The sequence below is a fragment of the Canis lupus genome, chromosome 27, assembly GCF_048164855.1.
Source record: "Canis lupus baileyi chromosome 27, mCanLup2.hap1, whole genome shotgun sequence".
NCBI classification, from domain to species: Eukaryota; Metazoa; Chordata; class Mammalia; order Carnivora; family Canidae; genus Canis; species Canis lupus.
This window is the reverse complement of record NC_132864.1, coordinates 36,444,805-36,464,324: the sequence shown is the minus strand read 5'-3', so window position 1 is coordinate 36,464,324 and position 19,520 is coordinate 36,444,805. Positions and strand designations below refer to the sequence as shown.

Here is a 19,520-nt window from a genome sequence, read left to right as displayed (position 1 = left end):
TTAACAGGACTTAATTAAAGTATTATAGAACAGCTGAATAAAAGTACTAGAAAGATTAGCTACTCTGGAAAGGTAAAAAACTGATGCCACCCAAGTGACACTTGGCCAAGTTTGGGATAGATTTTGTGTTGAATGTATTCCTGAAATTCAGTACAGGATTTTCCATTTAATGTGAGCCCTGGTATGGCCACTGCTCAAGTGGGACAAAGGAACCGATATGACTGATTACCTGATAGCCTTCTGTTTTCTTCTGACACCACTTTAGCAAAGCATTCCTCTTCGAACCTCCATATTCTCTCGCCAATGCTGACAGAGGGTCCTTCCTTTCTTCCCTACGTGAAAATAAGGAACTGAAAGTTAAAATATACTTTATTTGAGCACCATTATAAACCAGAAACCCCACAAGGGAGAGTGCTGGTTTGCATTTTTGAATAGGATAACTGCACACAGTAAGGCATCTAATAGCAAGATGTATCTTTTCATTCATTTGATTTTACTTGTCAATTTTTACAGGGCCCTCAGAGACCTACCACTGTTGGGGGTTTCTGCTATCTGAAGGGAGGGACTCTTATTATCCACATGGAAACTGGCAAAGATTCAGTACAGTGAATCCACATCCACAATTGATGGAACACATTCCAGAATGCTCAAAAGGAGGAAAGATAACCTGACACAGCAGCATCTGAAAGCTGTCATGGCTGTCTTTCACTCAGTATCTTACCCTTCCATGATCTTTATGCTTTAGTTTTTTATTTTACTCATTTTTGTCTCCTTTTATGTCCTCAATCATTTCCGCTTTTTTTTTTTTTTAAGATTTTATTTATTTATTCATGAGAGATACAGCGAGAGAGAGAGGCAGAGACACAGGCAGAGGGAGAAGCAGGCTCCATGCAGGGAGCCCGACATGGGACTCAATCCCAGGTCTCCAGGATCACACCCCAGGCTGTAGGCAGCACTAAACCGCTGCGCTAACAGGGCTGCCCTCATTTCCGCTTTTTAAAAAACAAATCACTTTCTATAAATACAAAAGGCAAGATTACGCAAGGGGAAGGGTTATAAGGCATACTTCCTACCTTCAAGGTGCTTACAACTGGGGAAGGCAGATAAGACACAGATGGCAACAAACAACCATAAAACATCTCAAACGTGTTTATTGCTAAGTTATACACTGGGCAATGGGTAGTGAAAACACAGGGGCCCTGCCCCCTCAAAGAACTTCAGATTTTACTATAAGATAGATATACCACAGAAAAAGAAAAGAAGGAAGGGAGGGAGGACGGACGAACCCAAAATGGTTACTTATAACTCATTTCTTAAAATTCTAGGGTACTTTTGGGTACTATTCAATTTCCTCAGAGGCAGAACAAATATCTTGCTCTAGATGAGACAATGAAAGAGAAAAGATTTGTGATCACTTGTGTTGATGCAAAGGAGGTATATAACCCTGTATATCCTGAACCAAATCCTTCCTGTTGGTAAGTACTTCAGATTACCTGGAGTGAGAGTACTTCTAAAATAACCTGCTCATTGACAAGTGGCATGCCCTTGAAAGCTTGGTGTATTTTTTAGGGATTACTTTATAAACAAAGCAGAGATTTTACCCCACACCCCATAAACTTAGTCCAATAACTGACCTAAAGGTTCTTATGCTATAAGTGGCTTAGTATTTTTAGCACTGATTCTATCTGTATTCACCCTTCAAAGTTAGGAAATCAAAGAGTACAGCTTAGAATTGAAGCTTTTCCAATTGAGAGGTGCACTGAAGCAGCACCAGTTTGATTTATCTTAGAACCAGAAATAAAATACAAAAATTTCCAAAAACAGTTAAGACTGCTGCCCTGAAGAAATATACTTTAATGCTTGCATGCCAGCCCACCGGACACCTGCTTTGGTTTAAAAGTTCAAAGAAGTTTGTTATAATACCACTGAACGTAGGAAAAGAGAATGAACATAAAGTTAAGATATGTCAACAAACACAAAAAAGCGAGCCAAATAAATAAATAAATCTCCATCATGCTTAAAACTACTATAATCAGTGTGAACGGTTTACTCTGGCTCACATCAGGTCTGTTTGTTTACAGAAACAGCTTAAAAAGCATCAAAGAATAATTCTATGGTCTATAATAGGAAGCAGCAGAAAAAGAGCCTCTCAGAGCTGGAAGGTCATCTCTTATAACTTTTTCATTGTAAGATGAAGACACCTTCCAGGAGATGCCTTGTTGGAAGTCAAAGCTTCTGAGTAGGGAAGCTAGGAAGAGTGGGTGCCCTTTCCACAGGAACACTGTAGGTAGCCTACCACCCAGGACAGACACAAGCACAGTGAGCGCTCTCCCTACATCAGCCTGGGCAGAGCGACAACCACCCTCATCACTGTACACCTACTTGCTCTGATGGTGCACTGTTTATGGGACCACTATTTCTAAGAGGCTGGGCCTCTAGAGGCAGGGCTCAAAACGTAAGTATATATTTTGAGTTTGAGAGGCCTACTATTCCATTTTATCCTCATACCTCTAAGTCAATATAAAGCTAAATTAGTTTTGAAACTCACTCCTATCCCTCCTTCTTCTCAGTATAACTCAACAGTTTTCCTCATCCCTATATACAATATATGCTGTGTTTCTTAAATGTTTTTTTCCCTCTAAATGATAATGACTTCTTTGTCCCAAATGACTTCTGACATATGAGAAATATGAATAAAATGTACTATTACATTTTCAGATATTGTTTACCAGTGATCAATGTGGCGTCATGTTCTCAGTTTCCAGTCTAAAACAATTAGAGTCCCCTTTGGTAGTTCTTCTTTCATTCCTTTTCTAGAAATCTATTGCCAAAATCAATCATCTCTCCCTTTGAAAAGGCTCCTGAGTCTCACGCTCCCTTCACCATTTCCACTGCTATCATCAGGATCCAGACTTGGGGGCAGCCCCGGTGGCGCAGCAGTTTAGCGCCGCCTGCAGCCCAGGGCATGATCCTGGAGACCCGGGATTGAGTCCCACAAGAGGCTCCCTGCATGGAGCCTGCTTCTCCCTCTGCCTGTGTCTCTGCTACTCTCTCTCTCTGTATCTCTATGAATAAATAAATAAAATCTTAAAAAAAAAAAAAAAAAAAGATCCAGACTTGGTATCTTTGTCCAGGAACATCACATTATTTTAGTTGTGTTCCCAAACTTTTGTCCACAACAGAAGAATCCTTGAATCACCTTCTCATGTTGATTTACTAATCCCACTTCATAGCTACTACCATATCCAAGTGACTTAAATCGTTCTATGCCTAGTTATACCCTACTGTCAATCTTTTCTTCCGCAGCCCCTGGATGTGGTAGGTCCACACCTTTCTCTGGCCTTCTGTACCCATCCTTTGTGCATTTGCATTTGCAGTACCACCTATCCACAGCTCCCCCAACCCTCAGTTACTCACCCTTCTGTACTTTGGCTCCAATCGCCAACCCATCCTCCCCACCCAGACACCACTCCTCTCAGAAGCCTTCCCTAACCCTCCACCCAAGCCCAGTATTCTGATTCTACAAAACTTACTTTTGGGGAAATGAATCACCTTTTCCTGTTACCTTGCTTTTTATTATACCATCTTACCCAATTCTGGGCAAAGAAGAATAAAACATTTAATAACACAAAGAAAAGAAAAATCAGTGCTTGATTGCCATTATTTACAACCTGATCATTAATCTCCAAAGGCCAAGAGAGGTAAGCATGAAATGCATCAGTATTAACTGTTCGCTACCTTATCCGACTTCGGGTGGTAGGGGTAACAGATGCCGTGGGAGAAGAGGACAGGGAAAGCTGTGGAGATGTAGTTCCCATAGCCATAAGAGAGGCCGGTGATGCTCCTTCAGGTGCAGAGATGTCTCGTTTCATCTCTTCACTACTTCGTCGAGACACTGATTGTGAGAAATAGTCATTATGCATTTTGTATAAATGCAGAAAAACATTTACTTTTATAAAACACTTTTAAATTGAGTTCTTGAGACATTTTCTTCAGCAGATTCCAAAATGAGCAGAAATTATCATACAGCAGGAAAAACTAACATTTTCTTTATCATACTGGTAACCTTGAAAGGATTTATTTCTTTCACTAAGAAAACTGTAAAAAAGGTACAGCAGTTGGGATATGCACTGAACTGTACATACCCTGAGTGTGATTTCTATAGAATCTAGAAGATATAGCAGAGGAAATTCAGAGTGAAAAATAATCAACTCAAGGGGCACCCAGGTGGCTCAGTTGGTTAAGCGTCTAACACTTGATTTCAGCTCAGGTAATGATCTCACGGTTGTGAGATGGATCCCCATGCCAGGCCTGCTCAGCGGAGAGTCTGCTTGAGTTTCTCTCTCTGCCCCTCCCCACTCCTCGCTCATGCATACTCTCTCTCTGAAATAAAAATAAATCAATCTTAAAAAAAAAGAAAAATAATCAACTCAAGAGCTAAAGAGGGAAGAAAAATTAAGTAAGTCTAAAGAGAATGTGTTTGGGGATGCTGGGTGGCTCAGTGGTTGATGACCTGCCTTCGGCTCAGGTCATGATCCTGGCGTCCTGGATCAAGTTCTGCAGCAGGCTCCCTGCAGGCAGCCTGCTTCTCTCTCTATGTCTCTGCCTCTCTCTGTGTGTCCCTCATGAATAAATAAATAAAACCTTTAAAATAGATAGATAGATAGACAGACAGACAGGAAGTGTTTGGTACCATTACTAAAACTTCTGGAAGAGTTTTTCTAAAGGAAATTCCAGATAAAAAGTCATCACCTGAGATGGTCTTGGCACTTTCCATGGCAGGTACTCTTGGCAGAGAAGCAGGTCGGCTGGTTGAAGAGGTTCGTAATAGATGCTCTGCACAAAATGGTCAAAAAAAAAAAAAGAGAGACACTGAACCAAAGTAACAAAGGTAGCAAGAAAGTGAGCTCTTCTCCTCTTCCTCCTTCCCCCTCCTAGGCTCATCCTTCTTTCTCAGTCCAGGGTACTCTTAACAATTCCCCACAGAGTCCACATCTACAAAAGAGCTTCTGTAGACAAGGACTGTGGGAAAACATTTCATTTATGTTCCGATTCTGGAGATGATATTTGACATAGATGAATGTTTCTAAATCACCAACTGCTACTTTTTGACACAATTTAAAACCAAAATTCAAGATCCCCTACTGTATGTTGATCTAAAAGTACAAACTAAATCAAAGCCTTGCCCTTCTGTGCCTACCAACAGTGGGGAAGCCATACATATACACCACCAGAGAAAATCAGGAAAGGACAATTAGAATAAGAATGACAAGGATTATCAAACCGCAGCGTGTGAAGCCATTCATATGGCTTTCAGGCAGCAGGGAGGCCTTCAACATGATGTTAAGCTGGGCTTTACTAGTAGAGAGGAGTGGGAATGGTATTTCAGGGCTAGACAACAACAAACAAACGTATAAGCTGAGTTACAAAACAATAAAATGCTAGTGTAGCCTCAACTTGGGCCATATGGAAATCAGAGAGGGTGGCAGGAAAAGGGACTCTGAAGGGCAGATGAGGCTAACAAGAGCCTTGGTTACCTGGTATGTGGACTTTGGTCTGAGGCAACAAGGAAACCCCAGATGGTTCTGTGAGTGAGGGAAGGACACAGATAGGTACTGCCTCTACTGCCCAAATTGCAGCTGTGCTCTCTTCCACTCTTCCCATGCTCTCTAGACATAAGCAGCCTTCCTTGGTAGTTTCTGGAGTTCCTCACTCATTGGCACAAGCTGCTCCCCTGCTTCCTATCCTCCTCTTCCATACCCTCTGTAGGCCGGCTACCTTCATCACCCTTCTGGTCTAGGTTCCTAGGGCTCCAAGTCTAACAAGGCCAAGCACCAGGACAGATGGACTAGATGTGCTTTGCCTGGTTGCCATGTGCTAAGGATGTGTGATTAGCCTGAGGGAAAAAAACCATCTCTTAAATTTACTGAAGACTATTAGCCTCACTGACCAAGAGTGGCCCCACAGCAAACATATGTTAATAGGTCATTCACCACTTCTTTTTAAGAACTAATTTAAAAAATAGCTCCTCTCAAATATCATGATGTCAAAAATAATGGCATATGACATCTTTCAAGGATAGATTTCAAGCATTTATTATTCCAAAATCTATTTTCTAAGTATATGAAGAACATTTGGTTGTCATTACACACAACTTTGGGAAGGATGAACTTATTTTCTTAAGGAAGATAGGATTTACACAGCCTAGATTCACTACATCTTTCCAAACATGAACAAACATCACCTCTGTGTGAAGAGCCCATAAGCAAGCACCAATCAGAATTGTGAACCCCGTGAGCAATTGGCATTCATCCTCACAGGAAGAGCATATTATGCACAAAGTCTGACAGACAAAACAAAATTAGTAGAACATGGAAATAGTAGGAAACAGAAGTCAACATTTTTAATCAAAATTTCCATTTTACAATTATGCACCTAGTCATTTCCCTAAAATCTTCATTTCCCAAAGAACACAGCAAATAAAGAAAGTGAAAACAAATGTGGCAAGCAGGAGAGATTTTATTTTATAGTAACAAAGTCTATTCTACTGCCATATGGAGCTTTTCTTGTCTTTAATCCATTCACTAAACAAATATCATTTGGCCGTCCACTACTCGCTAGGCACTGGGCTTGGTGAAAAGGTCAGAGGAAGGAGGCAAGAAACTTACCCTTATGGAACTTACAATCTAGAGCAGAAACCAGGCATTAAAAAAAAAAAAAAAAATCATTACAAGTGAGGGATGCTAGGAAAGAACAAGTGCATGGGGCTCTGGAAACACAACAGGGGACGTGACCTGCTCTTGGGGAGAGGTCCGGAAAAGCCTCCTCAGGAAATGACATCTTGGTTCAGATGGGAAGGGTAATTAATAGCTTTTACACAGGCAAAGGAGAGGTTGGAGGGGAGAGTGTGTTCCCAGCTAAGTGCTCAGCACACACCAGAACAACTCCAGGGCATCAATGTTCAGAGGATAGGGGAAAAGAGCAGCAGATGAGGCAGTAAAGTCAGGCTGGGAGGATCAGAGCAGGCAAAGGAAAGTATGCAGGCAATGCAGGCCAAATTAAGGAGTTTGGACTGTACCCTGTGGGCAATGGGGAGCCAATGAAGGTTTTATTAGGGGAGCATCTTTGTGGCTGCCTGCAGTGGAGTAAAGAAGCCACACTGCATGAAAGATGGTATGTTAGCCTGTACAGAGGAGAGGTGAGGAAGGCTTTGGGTTTGGGTGGTACCAGGGGGGGATGGAGAGAAGTAAACAGGTTCAAGGGCTCTTTGATGAAGCAGAATTAACAGACTTGCTGACCAATGAGATATGAAAGTGACAAAGAAAGAGGTGCCAGGTACAATGATAAGAAAGGCAAAGAGTATTATGGGAAAAGAGAGATGAGAACAAGCTGAATTTGAGAACCCTTTGAGATATGCAGGGGAAGACGCAGAGCAAGCAATTACAAGAGGTTCAGAAGAAAAGTCAGAGGGGATGTGGTATTTTGGAAATTATCAGCATGTAGCTGATGGGGTGAGAATGAACTTGATGACATGGAGGCTATGGTAACCTTGATTAGAGCAATTTCATACACTGGTGGGGACAAAAGTAAGGTGAAAACATGTTGAGGAGCTAGCATCAGAGAGGAAGGAGACAAGTTGCACAAGAGTAAGAAAGAATACAGTAGTTGCAGGAGGTAAGGAAGGGAGAGAATTCTTTTTCTTAACCTAGCAGAGATGTGAGTATTGTTTAAAAAGATTTTATCCATTTATTTGACAGAGAAAGAGCACAAGCAAGAGGGTCAGAAGGAGAAGCAGACTCCCCAGGCTCATACCACGACCCTGGGATCATGACCTCAGCCGAAGGCATAAGTTTAACCAACTGAGCCACCCAGGTGCCCCAGATGTGAGCATTTTTAAATGACAGTGGGAGAGAGCCAGTAGACAGGGTAAAGTTGAAGATCTAGGAGAAGGGGATCATAGCCCGAGGCTAACACCATCTGTGACAGCCTATGGGGACAAGATCAAGGCCTCAGAGAAAGGGATAAACCTACAGAGATGTTCTGCTCACCTCTGACAGACAGGCAGCAGTAACAGAAGCATACTGGGTCTGCTATTTAATTCTCTCTTATTTTAGAAATCACATACATAAACAGGTACAAGCAGTTGTCCCTTTATTATTTCCCAAAACAAATTTAAAGGCAAAATAGTGGGCTTTAAAATAGGAGCCTAAAAAATAAATAAAATAAAATAAAATAAAATAAAATAAAATAGGAGCCTAAAGAGCCAACTTCTCCTCAGACTAGTTCCAAATGGATGGATGCTCCTGCCAAAAACGAGTATAAAATCTGAAAAAAATAAAAAATCAACCACTTCAAGGCACTGAAGAGAATCCAAAAGCAGGCAGAAAAGGAAAAGAGTAAACACTGGGAAGAATGAAAGAACACAGGTAATTTCCCAGATTATGGCTATAGGCATGAGTACAGGCTCCGGGTAAGGCCATACAGGGGGGCTGGTAGGAAGCCTACAGCTTTACTGCTTTGAGAAGCAGAAGACAGATCTCAGGACAACCAAAACTGTTGAAAAGGGAGAAGAGTAGGGTGACAGCAGAAAGAATCACAAATTCTGTATATAGACTGCCCAAATCTCTCACTGACCTCTGAAAACTACAAGCACTCAGATTCCAAGGAGCTGAATTAAGGGCAAAATAACTGAACAGGTATTTAAGATGAAGAAAAAGAGGTGGGATGGAGTTTGAGGTGAGCCAAGGTAACTGCTGGCTATCAAAAACCAATTTTCTGCAGAGGAACAAAACAGAAAACAATCTCTACAACATGTGATTCACATCAGGCAGAATCCAATTCAAAACTAGTAGACATACAAAGAAAGACAAAAAAGCAACCCAGAGTCAAAACAAATAGAAACCTACCCAAAGATGACCCATGTTGGAATGAATGAGCAAAAGAGAATTTTAAAGATGCTTAAATAAGCAAATGAGACATCTCAGCTGAAAGAGTTGCAAGAGTGTGAAAAGGGTGCTCCCTGAGATGCAATATGTAAAGGCAGCCAAAAGCTGAACTTGGAGTGGACACTGAGAACACTCATTCCAAACACCAGCCCTCTCTAAACACAAGGATCAGTGGAACAGTCGGAAGTCTTCTGTGCACTAAGGAGCAGAGCAACTTAATAAACTGCTGTGGCACTAAGGAGGAGAGCAACTTAATAAACTGAAATCCAGCTCAGCTCCTGAACAGATCAACTCAAAATCCCACACTAAACACCTACCGGAAGGAGGGGCCCATGTCAAGACATAAAACCAATCTACTACTCTCTACAAGATGTTCAGCTTTCAACAAAGACGTCCAAAATACACAAAAAGCAAGGAAAAAACAGTATATTGAGTTCACCATGTCAAGGCACAAAGTAATCAATAAAACCAGACTCAGACATGGCAGAGATGTGGAACTAATAGGGCCTTTAAAGTCTATGATGAGGGATCCCTGGGTGGCGCAGCGGTTTGGCGCCTGCCTTTGGCCCAGGGCGCGATCCTGGAGACCCGGGATCGAATCCCACATCGGGCTCCCGGTGCATGGAGCCTGCTTCTCCCTCTGCCTTTGTCTCTGCCTCTCTCTCTCTCTCTGTGACTATCATAAATAAATAAAAATTAAAAAAAAAAAAAATAAAGTCTATGATGAATATGTTAGCCTCTGATAGAAATAGTAGACAAACATACAAGATTAATTAGGCTTTCCTATTTGATCTCTGCTTAGAGTTTCCACCTTTCTGCTGAAATTAGACAAATAAAACTGTGAGAACCACGTCTCTGATTCTCAACTGAAGGCAAATTTGCCAATATGCCATTGTCTTCAGGCATTTTTCATTGTCATACCTGGGGCAGTAAGGTGCTTACCATCTAGTGGGTAAAGGCCAGGGAGGCTGCTGAACACCCTACAATGCACAGAACACAATGAATTTTACTAAGATACAAATTTTTTTTAAAAAGTCAACCAGAATTGGGGGATGAGGGGATGAAATGCAGACGGAACAAAATTAATCTAATTGTATTACAAAAGCACGATATAACCATACTGAAAGAGCAGTGAAAAAGGGGGCTGACTTAAGTAGAAAAAAGGTGTTTTGACAGGATACTTTAAGGGTAAACACAAAATGAATTGTACTCACTGTATTCCCTAGATCTGCTTTTCACAGGGGTATGGTATAGCAACTTTGAAACTACTAGGCATGTATAGGAGGTTCAACAAATAAGTATATTATAGACAATGAGAGCCGGGTTTTCCATTGTCAGGAGAAAAAATATACAAATAAGGAACAGGAAAAGGTCAGAACGCACCCTTTGGTGCTGACCTAGAGTCAGAGGCATCTGCGTAGTCATGGGTTTTCATAGATATAGAAATAACACTTACTTGTGTGTATGTATGCATGCGTTGGTATACATACAAAGTTTTCCTAGCTTTATCCAGAGAGGGAATGGAGGCAGTGAAACCTCAGGAGCAATGAGCATCTAGCACTCAGATCTTGTTTTCTAAATACTATTCTCTAATAAAAGTAACCAAGGCTCCTTGGAGAAGTGGTTGATTCTAGATCTGGTGCAGGAAAAAGAATAAATCTGGATCACCTTGTGGGTACCTAAAAGTAAGAAAGTGCTTTTGGAGGGTAGGGGGGTGCATCAAAAGAGCAAAGAGTCAAATGTGAAAGAGTTCCAAATGGCTCCCAGGCTGGAATAATTTGAGCAACAAAGAAAGTAAGAGTAAGAGATTACAACCCAAAGAATAAAATAAATACCCACAGGCTTATACTAATACAAATAAATGTTATAAATAAACAGTAAGTATAATAATATAAATAATTTCCCACAGAAAGAATGAGAAAACAGAAAATCACTGGTACGGAACACCACAGTAATAACTCCTGCAGGCAAAATACACAAACAGATGCTAAAATCAGTGAGAGAAAGTGTAAAGAGGAATAGGATATTTATTAATTACTAGTAGACAATCATTTTAACCAAGTGATCACGGCCAACATGGCCTGTAATAATATGTATTGACTCATGTGCCCCTGTTATGGTACCTGAGAAGGGCACCTCACTTCTGACACAGCTGTTTTCCCAACAGCCCATAACCTCAATGCAACCAAGGGAAAATACCACAAAAACGCATAGTGAGAGATATTCTAAAAAAGTAACTGGCCAGTATTTTTCAAAAGTGTCAAAGTCACGAAGACAGAGACTGATAAACCGGTAGGGGCTTTAATAGGCAGTAAGACAACTAAAAGCCAAGTGGGGCCCAGGATTTGATCCTGGAATTTAAAAAAGACATCAGTAGAAAACCTGGTGAAATCCAAACAATGTCTGTAGTTCAGTTAATGGTATGTTAACAATGTTTGTGATTTCTTATTTTTGTACCTGCCCTATGGCTGTGTAGGATGTTCATGTAAGGGAAGCTAGGGAAAGGTGTAAGAGGGCACTTTAATATTTTTGCAACTCTTCTGTAAGACTGAACTTACCTCAAGAGTTTAAAGACTGAGAGAGCACCTTAAATAAATATTGCAATGCATGCTCAAGTGCATCAACTGAGATTTACCTTGAGAAGCATTTAAAAAAACTAGATGGACTGAAAGGATAGAGGGATGGATAAACATGGTTAACTCAAATACAGCAAAATGCTATAGAATCTAAACAGTAGGATGTGGATACCCACCATACAGTTTCTTCCAACTTTCCTGTATGTTTGAAAGTTTCAGTAATAGTATGTTGGGAAAAAAATAGGAGCTTAGATACTCTAGTTTATCAAGACAAATATCAAAACCACAGAGAAAAAAAGGAAAGGGTTAGGGAGAGGGGAAGGTTTAGAAGTGAACGGGTAGACATTCATTAGACTATAAATACAAAAGAGTAGGATTTCTTTTTTTTTTTTTTTTTTTTTTTAATTTTTATTTATTTATGATAGTCACACAGAGAGAGAGGCAGAGACATAGGCAGAGGGAGAAGCAGGCTCCATGAAGGGAGCCCGACGTGGGATTCGATCCCGGGTCTCCAGGATCGCGCCCTGAGCCAAAGGCAGGCGCCAAACCGCTGCGCCACCCAGGGATCCCAAGAGTAGGATTTCTATCTGAATTTCTCCTAGGAATTTCCCCACTAGGGTGGGATCTAGGGCTGGGCTGGAATTTGACTTAGATCTACCCTCTAGAGAATGAAAATTGCTGTGAAACTTTTTAAATATTAAATAGAAAGCTATTTTTCTTTTACTTAACTTAGGCTATAACATTTAACAAAGATTTGGCTTTCTAGTGAAATCTTCTTTATATCACATTATACGCACCTAATATTACCATAAACCAATGTCTTCAAAATACTGTGTTTTTAAAACTTTTTACATCTCTAGCCTCAAGTAATACAATTTAGATGATAAGAATATGAATTTATTTTTTTTAAAGATTTCACTTATTTATTTGAGAGAGAAAGAACGAGCAGTTCGGTGTGTGTGTGGGGGATGGTAAGCAGGAAGAGAGGGCAGAGGGAAAAGGGGAAGAAGAAGAAGCAGACTCCCCACTGAGCAGGGAGCCTGACTCGGGGCTCGATCCTAGGACCCTATGATCATGACCTGAGCTGAAGGCAGAGGCTTACCCATCTGAGCCACCCAGGTGCCCCAAGAGTATGAATTTCTTTACAAAACATAAATACACTTGAATTAATCAACTTTCTCAGATAACCAAGTGTCTGAGCCACATCACAGGACAAAGTCACCCTAAAACAGGGCAAAAACCCAGGCTCACCAACCATCTGCAACATTCAGCTGAGGTCTCTGCTTAACACTCTACTCTGGACCCTATAAGATCACACTGTGCAAGGGATCAGTAAAGACTTTTTCAACCACCTGTATCCATGTAGCTAGCAGGCAGATCTATCCTTTCCTGTTTATTAGGTCAAAAAAACTAATTCATATCCTATCTACAAAGTGTCACTGAGGTGGCACAATCATGACCCTAAGCCAATAATACCAACAAAAGAGCATCTGATCAGTTCATTTATAATAAGATTTCTCTGCTCTGAAATATTTTCCTGTAACTGACATATAAAGCATGACGCTAAAATAGAACAAAAAACCCCTATGCCTATTATAATATACTTAACTGGAAAAAACACCAAATTCTCTAATTTAAGTGTAAAACAAAAGGCAGCCCCTTTTAAATTTTCAGTAATGAAGCCACTGTAACTTTCAAAATAAAAATTATAGACTCTTCTTTGATTAACGCCATGGTAAAAGAAACAATCAAGGAAGCATTTTCAGAGAGGGCCTGAAAATCCTACTCTCTTTTCACAGTTTAGATAACCATGGTGGTTTTTTCCAACCAAGAATCACTTGGTTGTTCTTAGTTACATAAGTTGTTTCTTTCTCTAATGACTGTTTAAAATAAAAAATCACACTATCAACAAATTCTCAGACAAAAATTCACTTAAGTGTTTCCTGCTCTCTCCTGTATTTGCACTGCTTCAGCTAAGTCCCATGAAGGCATAATGGACTGAAGTGGAGAAGCAGACCAGCATTAACACACCCCCAAGAGCATTATCATTTGGTACATTACCAGATAAGAAAACAAGGGGAGCCAGGGAAAGGTTTCATTCAGCAGAGCCCCAGAAAAAACATTTACTGTGTCAAAAACCTTGTCACACTGATCTTCCACACTTCCAATCCATACCCACGAAACCAAGGTAATAGAAAAAATTAAATAGTAATCTTTGCCCAGTTTCCCCAATTTGTCCTTTTTAAAGAATTACTTGGGATGTTTCTGAAAATGAAGTTTCTAAGCTCCCTTTCCTAGAGTCTTTGGCAATAGACCTGAGGTGAAGCCCAGGATTCCCTACTTTAAGAAATGACTCAGTTAAGTCTTATCGACAGGTAAATTCGAGAAACGCTGCTGGTATTCACTTTCCTCAGTAAACCTTGTCCTGCTGTAAGCCGATCAAGAAGAGTCTGGAAGGTAGCTACTGAAAGGGGAGAAGGCTCGGAGTCATTTCTCACTGGAGCATGGGGCATCCTTACCATCCTCAGAAGCCAACTGGGGCCTGAGGACTCAGTTTTATCTGATCTCTCCAGTCAGGGGTCTCTCCCACAGAGCTGTCACAGGCCCAAAGTTATATATACTCTCAAAGGCTATGGCATCCTGGCTCCAACTGTACTTGGTGCTGACTGCAGATCAAAAGGTTGACTTGATAGAACAGGGGAACACACAATAGGCATCTGAGTGGGGTTACTCCTTGGCTTCCATTTTTGTCCTCAGTGCCTACAGCCTTAATATGTCCAAAACGTAATGAGTGATGATGCTTTCTCACAACCACTTGTCAGCAGCTAAGCAAAATCCTAAACACCTTGGTGGCCTTGCAATGAACTAAAATCTTGTGTTTGGACAATAGAGAGCCATCTTTCTCTGCTACTTGTGCTACTAAGAAGTTCACACTTCTTATATTAACAGTAATAAAATCTAACAGTGAGCATTTACGGTGGACTAAAATCTGTGCTAAGCCCTTTACATGCTTTAACTTGCATTTCATTCACTCATCTCATAATTTATTATCAAGAGCCCAGCATGACGACAGGTGCTAAGATACCTCAGTGAATCAGATAGACATAAATCCCTGAATTCATTGACTAGGGAGGCAGACAATAAACGTTATAGACAAGTAAACTATGCAGTATCCCCCAAGGGATAAGTACTTAGTTAAAGTTTTTTAAAGGGGAGAGGGGTCCAGGAAAGGGGCATGGGGGGAGAGTTGGTTGACAATTTTAACTATGGCACTCACCAGCCAAGGGGGACGAGAGCAGAGCCTTGAAGGAGGGCCAGAGTGAGCCGTGTGGACATGTGGCAGAGAACTCCAGCAGAAGAAGCACCAGTGCAAGGCTCCCTGGTTGAGAGAGTGCCAGAATGCCCAGGGAACATAAGGAAGCCTGTGTGGCTCGGCAGAGTGACCAGGACAGAAACATGAGGAGGCCAGAGAGGTAACCAAGGCCATGCTGGGAGGGCTGCAGGCCACTAAGAGAACTCTAGCTTTTCCTCTGAGAGAAACAGGGAGCTGGGGGAAGGTTTGAATAGAATGAAGTGTTCCAACTTCTATTTTTCAGGATTATGGTGACTGTAGGGTTAATAGATCGTGAGAGGGGTTAGGAATCTTTTGGCAGAAACCAGGTGAGAGATGATGGTGTCTTGACCAAGGAGGTGGTGGCAGAGGGAAGAGCAATGTTTGGACTCTGGATGAAGAGCCAATGAAGTTTCCTGAATAACAAAAGAGTTCTGTAACTTTGTGAACTGACAGATGGTAACTATACTTTTTGTGGTGATAATTTTGCAACATGTATAAAAATGTGGATCATTGTGTTGTGTGCCTGGAATTAATATAATGTTACATGCTGTTTACATTTCAACTAAAAAATTGATTTGATTGGGGTGCCTGGGTGGCTCAGTCAGTTAAGCATCTGACTCTTGGGATCCCTGGGTGGCGCAGGGGTTTGGCGCCTGCCTTTGGCCCAGGGCGCGATTCTGGAGACCCGGGATTGAATCCCACGTCAGGCTCCCGGTGCATGGAGCCTGCTTCTCCCTCTGCCTGTGTCTCTGCCCCTCTCTCTCTCTCTCTCTGTGACTATCATAAATAAATAAAAATTAAAAAAAAAAAAAAAAAAAAGCATCTGACTCTTGATCTCAGCTCAAGTCCTAATCTCAGGGTCATGGGTTCAGGTCCTATGTTAGGCTCCACGCTGGGCATGGAGCCTACTTATCTCTCTCTCTCTCTCTCTCTCTCTCTCTCTCACACACACACACACACACACACACACACACACACACTCTCTGACTTGATCATGGGGAAAAAAAACCCCAAAATTTGCAGTATAAGGTCTAAGATAAAGAAGGGAGTTTAGGATGATTCCAAGGTTTCTGGAAGATAAAACTGCCATTAACTGAGATGGAGAAGAGAAATTACAGGTAGGACAAGATTAGAAAATGCAGAAATCTTCTGGACACACTCAGTCTGAGATTATTTGACATCCAGATGGAGCTGTCGAGTAGGCCACTGTGTATATGAGTCTACAGGAGAGAAAGAGGCTAGAGATATCAGTTTGGCAATAACAGTTAAAGCCATGAGAAAGAATACAGTAACAGAGTGAGTGCAGACAGAGAAGGGAGGTCCTGGGACTGAGCTCAGAGGTACACCACCATTTACAGGTCAGGAAGGGGGATCAAGCACAGGAGATGGAGGAACAGCCAGGGAGGGATGGAGAATACACAGAGTGTGGCTTTGTGGCAATCGAGATGAACATCCCAGAAGAGGGAGTGTTCAACAGGGCCACATGCTGCCTATAGTTCACAGCAGACAAGGACTGAGAGCTAGATTAGCGCACAACATCACTGATAACCTCCATCAGAAGCATCTCTGGGTGGAATGGTGGGGGTAAGAGTCTGACTGCAGGGTTTAAGACCTGGGAAGAGAGGGATTTAAGAAGTTTGTGAATATTTCCAATTCACAGGCGAGGAGACAGTCTCAGGGGACAGGACGTACGAGGTCAGTGATATACACACTTGACACATACATAATCCTTAATGGATCCATCTGGGAAGCAAGAGAGGGAATGCAGTCAAGATTTAAAGAGAGACTTGACACCTTCCACTATTTTTTCCTTTAACAAGAGCACCTTCTGAGGGGAGAAAAGACCTCAAGTCATGAATGACGAATGTTCTAGAACCAAGAAGTAGGGGTGGAAGGCAAGCCCTTGTGCAGGGAAGGTAGCAGCAGCACTGTCTTGTGTACCATTATCCCTCAATGTGTGCACTCATCTGAGTATGAGGTATACCTGTGAATGGCAGGTAAGGGGCCAGTCCCACCGCCAAACTGAATACCTCTTACACAGGTGCTCCCTGGAGCCCACAGAACATCCTCTAGGTTATTTAAGGGACTAATTCTCATAAGTCTGCTTATTTCTTCCCCATACCTGCTAAAACCTTGCAGTCACATGCATCAAGGCTAACTGCCATAACCAAGAAAATGCACAGAGCAACACAAGGAGGTGACCAGTCTACACCAACTGAGAGGAGCCCCAGGCTCCTGAGGGGCATACATTTCTGTTAACCACGTCCACACCTACCCCAAATTAAGCGTGCACTTCACAGCACCATGCCCCAATGCCACAAACCATTTTTCTAGTGTACTTCAGCACCATGCAGGAAGAGGCAATATGGAGTCAGAGAAGGAACTCTGACCTTGAAAGGGAGGAGACATGGGTTCTGGTGCTGGCTGGCTCTACCATAAAAGCTGTGTGAAAACGGCCAAGCCCCTTTTATAAGTACGTAAAAGAATGGACCTCATCCGGACTTTGTGTTTCAGAGTTCCAGTGTCCTCTTATGGACAGAGCACAGAGGTTAAAAGAATGGGTTTTGGAGTCAGGCTGCTTGGGTCTACTGCTCATTAACTATTTTATTTAACTTTCTAAAATCTCATTTTTAGTATCTATAAGATGTGGATAACAGTACATATCCCACGAAGAACTATGAAAATAAAGTGCCTAGTAATGGCGTGCACTCTCCACTACCTATCATAATAGTATGAGAAAGCTGTCTTCCAAGATGCATTCAATAACTAACTCCCTATCTGCAAAGAAGACATATTATTAGTAAGCTTCTGATAAAGATGTATATCAGATCAGCTGAAGTCATGTCAAGAACAAAGAAAATCACAATTTAGTTAGTAAAAAAAGCCAGAAGATTCAAAAAATTAAAAGCAGAAGTGAAATACTGTGACATATGAGGTATACCTTGAACAGGGATCTCCCCATAGTTTGGTCTCTTATCTGACAGCGCTGTCAGAGGTTTGGATGTAGATATTGGTCCACTTATGGAATGTCTCTGAAATCATAAGATACACAGTGTCAATGTTAGGATAAATCTAGAGCTGGGACCCACAAATAAAGTCAGTGTTGCAGAGAGTAATATTTAGTTATGAATCTGCATCATTCTTTCCATACTATTATAGTAAGACTAAAACACACACACACACACACGGATATAATGTGATCAATATACTATTTTAAAAATTCATACAGAAATATCCCCCTGTGCCCATTACTCAGTTCTCCCCAATGGTAACGTTTATACCACACTATCACAACTAGGATACTGACACTGATACAGTCAAGACACAGAACAAGGATGGCCCTTTAATAATTATACCTTCCCCCCCTTTCCCAATTCCAGAGCACTGACCCCTGGCAACCACTGGTATTCTGAGTGTGATCTCATTATTTTGTTTAAAGAGAATTCTTGGGGCACCTGGGTGGCTCAGTCAGTTGAGCATCTGCCTTTGGCTCGGGTCATGATCTCAGGGGTCCTGGGATCAAGCCCTGCCTTGGGCTCCCTGCTCAGTGGGGAGCCTGTTTCCCCCTCTCCCTCTGCCTGCCACTCTGCCTGCTTGTGCTCTCTGTCTGTGAGAAAGAAAAAAGAAAAGAATAGAAAAGAAAATAATTTGAAAAAAAAGAGAATTCTTAACTCTTATGCACCAACTGGCGAAATATGGAAGTGTTCCTACTAAAAGGGACCCAGTAAAACATATCATCTAATTCAGTGCCACTACGATGGCTTTGCCACTGGCTTCCTCATCTCCGGTCGGATACATGCATCCTCTGCGTGCAGCCACAAGTATCTGCCACAAATACTTAAAATCTCTCAGTTCCTTGGTTTCATCTCCTGCCACCTCTGTGTAATGCTCAAATACCACTAAACTATTCACTTCCACACAGACCATGGTGTTTACCATCACTGTCCTTTCTGTCACGCTTATTTTCCCGGCTTTTCCCTAGCCCTTTTTTATCTAGTCAACCTCTAACTACTCATTTCATATTCCCAGCAGAAAAGTGCAAGGTTCAGCCTCTTCATATCCTTACCAACACTTAAAGACTGCCTTTAATTTTAGCCATCCTAAAAGGTACATAAGTGGGATCTTACTGTGAATCTAATTTTTCCTTCCCCAGCAACTAATGATGTTGAACATCTTTTCATGTGTTTACTGGCCATTTGTGCATCTTCTCCTAGGAAGGGACTTTTAGGGATGCCGGGGTGGCTCAGTCAGTTAAGTGTCTGCCTTCAGCTGGGGTCATGATCCCAGGGTCCTGGGATTGAATCCCACATCACGAGGGGGTCGCCCTTCTCATCGGGGAGCCTGCTTCTCCCTCTCCCTCTCTCTCTCTCTCTCTGCCCCTCCCCCTGCTTGTGCTCTCTTATTTTCCCTCAAACAGATAAATAAAAAAAAAAAAAATCTTAAAAAAAAAGAGAAAAACTTTAAAAATCTTTTTTGTTCACTATTTATTGGTTTGTCTTCAATCAAGTTGAAGACATCTTCTTGGAATACAGTGTTTTGACAGATAAGTGTACTGTGATTACATTCTTCTGAGTCTAGAACTTATCTTTCATTTTCTTAATGTCTCTCAGAGAAGTTTCAAATTTGATGCCCATTTATTAATTTTCTTTCATGGCTCCTTTTTTT

At 41.6% G+C, this 19,520-nt stretch overlaps 1 protein-coding gene across 9 annotated transcripts in view; it reads right to left on the bottom strand.

Annotated features, from left to right (window-relative positions):
• The window catches only part of SPECC1L (sperm antigen with calponin homology and coiled-coil domains 1 like), a 140,593-nt gene that overhangs the window by 33,262 nt on the left and 87,811 nt on the right, over positions 1–19,520 (bottom strand). For 8 of the 9 annotated variants that reach the window (XM_072803403.1, XM_072803404.1, XM_072803407.1 and 5 more), the window contains 4 exons: positions 17,797–17,887; positions 4,753–4,836; positions 3,739–3,895; positions 230–332 (listed from right to left, as the gene is read on the bottom strand). In XM_072803403.1, the coding sequence (XP_072659504.1) occupies positions 230–332; positions 3,739–3,895; positions 4,753–4,836; positions 17,797–17,887 (435 nt within the window). The remainder of the gene's footprint in view (positions 1–229; positions 333–3,738; positions 3,896–4,752; positions 4,837–17,796; positions 17,888–19,520) is intronic. The other variant, XM_072803412.1, reaches the window with a different exon arrangement.